Source organism: Solenopsis invicta, chromosome 10 (genome assembly GCF_016802725.1).
Source record: "Solenopsis invicta isolate M01_SB chromosome 10, UNIL_Sinv_3.0, whole genome shotgun sequence".
Lineage (NCBI taxonomy): Eukaryota > Metazoa > Arthropoda > Insecta > Hymenoptera > Formicidae > Solenopsis > Solenopsis invicta.
In genome coordinates, this window is record NC_052673.1 from 14,613,368 (window position 1) to 14,617,234 (window position 3,867).

Below are 3,867 nucleotides of genomic sequence, written 5' to 3' on the forward strand. Positions count from 1 at the left end.
AAATCGACGCAGAGACGACGCGAGATATTCCCGCGGGAACGGCTCCGAAATGTATTCGCACATTCGTTGAATCTTGACGAAAGCATAGGTGCACTGTCATCAGAGAGAGAGAATGCCTCTGTACAGGGCATTGCTCGTTGTACAATTGTTTTCATTGTATTTCTTTATATTTACGTTTGTATTCTTCGACAAGAATATAAATCTGCTGGAAGCCAAAGCTCCATAAAATAAAATGAGTATAGAGCAAATAATGAAGTTTGTTGTCATAATAACCTGCTAACGCTTTGATATTTAAATTAGGAAATTTGCAAAAAATGAAATTGATCAGTACGACTGTTGAAAAATTCATATATGCCTCATTTGCAACAAAATGTTCTTAATATATAAAAAGAATTGTATTTTTAAATATCAACCAATAGAATTTTTCTCGGAATTGGCGCAAAAAAATACATACATTGGAAAAAGTGTTTAATTCTGTTTTGAAAGATTAAATTTAATGTACACAAATTTGATGTATACAAATATAAAAGAAAAAGACATTATAAGACTCACCGGTGATGGCACGATGACACGACGAGAAATCTGACGTCCACATCTACAAAAAATAAATATATTTAATAATCAAATATACTTAAAAATCAAAATTAACAAATGAATAAAAATAAATTCACGATACAGAAATTTAAAAGAATCATAATTTATCGTTTTTTTTTTTACTTTTAACAGATATAAAGAGGCTAACTTTTTGATTAAATTTAATAAACGAGCAAATAATACGAAAAAACTTCAAATATCTCGCACTTATATTACAACAAAAAATAAATAAATTTATTTACCAGTCGGTGCATTGTCCTTCGTTCCTCGGAGTTGAACACGGACCGGAACACGGACCAATCGGAAAAACACACTCTCACACACACCCGTTCATTAAAGTACTTGATATAATGGTAAACGGTGTCATTTGGACGAACACCAAACGCGAACGCGATGCAGACACCGGTTGCATCGGAAAATAGAGTTCTACGTAAAATATACTTCGCACGCACGTCACTTTTTCGGCACTGCCGACACTCGTTCGACACGCGAGATCGCTAGCTGCACGGCAATAAGACGATGATAATGACGTCGTTTCGACGAAAGCCGGACGAACATTGATTGCGTGCATTCGAAGCGAGATTGAAAATGAATACACGTTTAAGCGCATTTGCCCACGTCTCAACGATCGCACGGTCACGGTTTCGGCATACCCGACACTCGTTCGACACGCGAGATTCACATTCGACGAGAGAAAGACGCGAAAAGTGCGGAGCAATCTGCCTCGACTCCGAACGACGTACGCGCGACGCGATGCGACTGAAGGTGGTCACGTAACTGTTCCGCTGATCACACACCGTATTACCAACCGTACCGAAAATTGAGGTTGTAAACGTAACCGCGATTAATCCGTACTAAAATCAACACTGCCAATGTAATACAATCTTGACTGACGCTACGCAAATTCCGTACACACATGTATGCATTCATGAGAGAAACATCGCGCATTGCCCGGTATTATAATGCGCCCGATTTTGGAAACTCGACACTTGATATTCGTTCGACACGCGAAATTCACGTTCGACGAGTAAACGGGAGAAACCATCTCGCCACTCGACTCCAGACGGCATTGCGCGACGCGGTGAAGATGGTCGCATAACTATCTCGCTGATCGCCCCCGTATTACACACACGATTGTACCGAAAATTGAGGACAGGTTAGGTTATGAGGACAACCGCGATTAATCCGTGCCAAAATCAAAGCTGCCAGTGTAATACGATATCGGTTGACGCTGCGCGAAATGCGTACACATGCGGTATACGTGTACGTATATCTGATTCACGAGAAAAAAACGTAAGCATCGCGACGGTAACAACGCACTCACAATCAGTATCACTTTCCGTCGCATCGAGTCGTAAAACGTTCGATCGAGATCCTTTCCCTAACGCATACTTCTCAATCCTGCTAACACCGTCGACAGGTAAAACTCACACTTACATTATTTCTTATCAGAAAGAGAGAGGTGAGACTCCTACCGTATACGTACGTACACGCAAAAGAAAGCGATAACCTAAACCTAAACATAAACACAGCGCGCGACGGCTAGCGCAATTACGCCCTCACTTTCGCGGTGGCCTTCAGCCGTATGGCCGTGCCGTGTCGCGTCGCGTCGGTAACGCTTGTGCGCAATTGATCGAGATCGCGTACTCATTTTCCACATCTTTTACTCGCCAACGGTGAATTCCGCGTCGAGACGAGTCTCGAAATAAGCGTGCAAGCCAGCAGCGTACGTCGGGGCGTGCTGTGTGCTCGTCTAATCATAACCTCGTTTTTTGGATAGCTAGTGCAACTTCGCGGTGTGGCGTCGCGAATCGTTCGTCGAGGCAACGGTACGGCCTGATCATGGAGCTTATTATCGAACAATAAGACTGCCACGAAGATCGCGAGTGCGTCGATGATAAATACGTCGTTGAAAACTTACGGCGGAGCGTGTTTACGTGCGTAACCTAAACACTCGCGCGGGGAACGAGCGACGGCTAGGGCAATTACGCCCTCACTTCCGCGGTAGCCTTCAGCCGTGCCTGTGTGTCGCGTCGGTAACGCTCGTGCAGAACTGAGATCGCGAGATCGCACACTGACTTTCCGCATCTCTCTCGTCAACGGTGAACCCGCATCGAAACGAGCATCGAGGAGGAACGTGAGAACCAGCAGCATACGTCGGAGCGTGCTGTGTGCTCGTCTAATCATAACCTTGTTTCTTGTGTAGTTAGAGCAATTCGCGAATCGTTCATACATCGAGTCAACGATATGGTCCGGCAATCGTCGAGCTTATTGTCGAACGGTAATGAGACCGTCGCGAAAATCACGAGTGCGTCAATGAAAAATACGTCGTTAAACACTTTCACGGTGCGGGGTGTATACACGCGTAACCTGTACACGCGCGCGGAGAATGAGCATCGGTATGAACATCGTGCGAGTGCTCGTCAAGTTGCGTCAAGCCTACACGGGCGCCAAATATTTCGCTGCTACCTTCAGTCGTCACGCACAACGGAACGGTCCATGCATTCGGGGCAATCGAGCTCGCGCTGCGTGGTCTTCTCGCGCCGTCTTCTAATTGTCTTCTAATTGATGAATTTCGTGTGTACGGACGAGTGTGTAGAAGCGACGGAACGCCGGCGGCGTGTGGTCGTCTGAGCGTGTTGTGAACGCGCATAATCGTAAGCAAGTCTGGTCACACGATCAACCGGTGTCCGCGGTGGACGACGGCGACGACGGCGTCGTGTCGGGTTCACGACGTGTTCGTTCGAGATCCTTTCATACATGACGCGTTGTTTTCCGATCCTGCTAACACCGTCGGCAGGTGACACTCGCTCTTACATTCGGATGCTTGCCGGAGAAAGAGTGGCGAATCTTACGTAGAGACGTATACACGCAAAGGTGATAACCTATAAACACAGCGCGTGACGACAACAGCGCAATTACGCCCTCATTTCGGCGGTGGCCTTCGGCCGTGTCGCGTCGGCGACGTTCGTGCGGAATTGATCGAGATCGTGCTGACTTTCGGCATCTTTCATTCGTCAACGACGAATCCCGATTATCGAAACGAGCATCGAAAAGGAACGCGAGAGCTAGCGGCGTGCATCGGGGCGTGTTGAATACGCGTTTAATCGTAACATTGTCCCTTGTGTAATTAGTGTAATTTCGTGGTGTTTCGAGTCGTTCATCGAGACAATGGTACGGTCCAAGCGTCGAGCTTATTGCTGAACGAGTAATGAAACTTCCGCGAAGATTGCGAACGCGTCGATGATAAATGCGTCGTTGAAATGCCTTCCG

At 46.3% G+C, this 3,867-nt stretch overlaps 1 protein-coding gene across 1 annotated transcript; it reads right to left on the reverse strand.

Moving 5' to 3' along the window:
• Positions 1–864: 864 nt before the first annotated feature.
• On the reverse strand, positions 865–3,284 carry LOC120358736. The gene is made up of 2 exons (XM_039453971.1): positions 2,516–3,284; positions 865–1,095 (listed from the first exon to the last, which is right to left on the reverse strand). Exons 1-2 carry the CDS (start codon positions 2,827–2,829, stop codon positions 1,092–1,094), a joined length of 318 nt encoding a protein of 105 aa, XP_039309905.1. The 5' UTR covers positions 2,830–3,284; the 3' UTR covers positions 865–1,091.
• Between the last annotated feature and the right edge of the window lie 583 nt (positions 3,285–3,867).

What these genes read in the sequence shown, in the direction of transcription:
- LOC120358736 (XM_039453971.1), bottom strand. Translation starts at nt 2,829, where the DNA reads ATGTATGAACGATTCGCGAATTGCTCTAACTACACAAGAAACAAGGTT.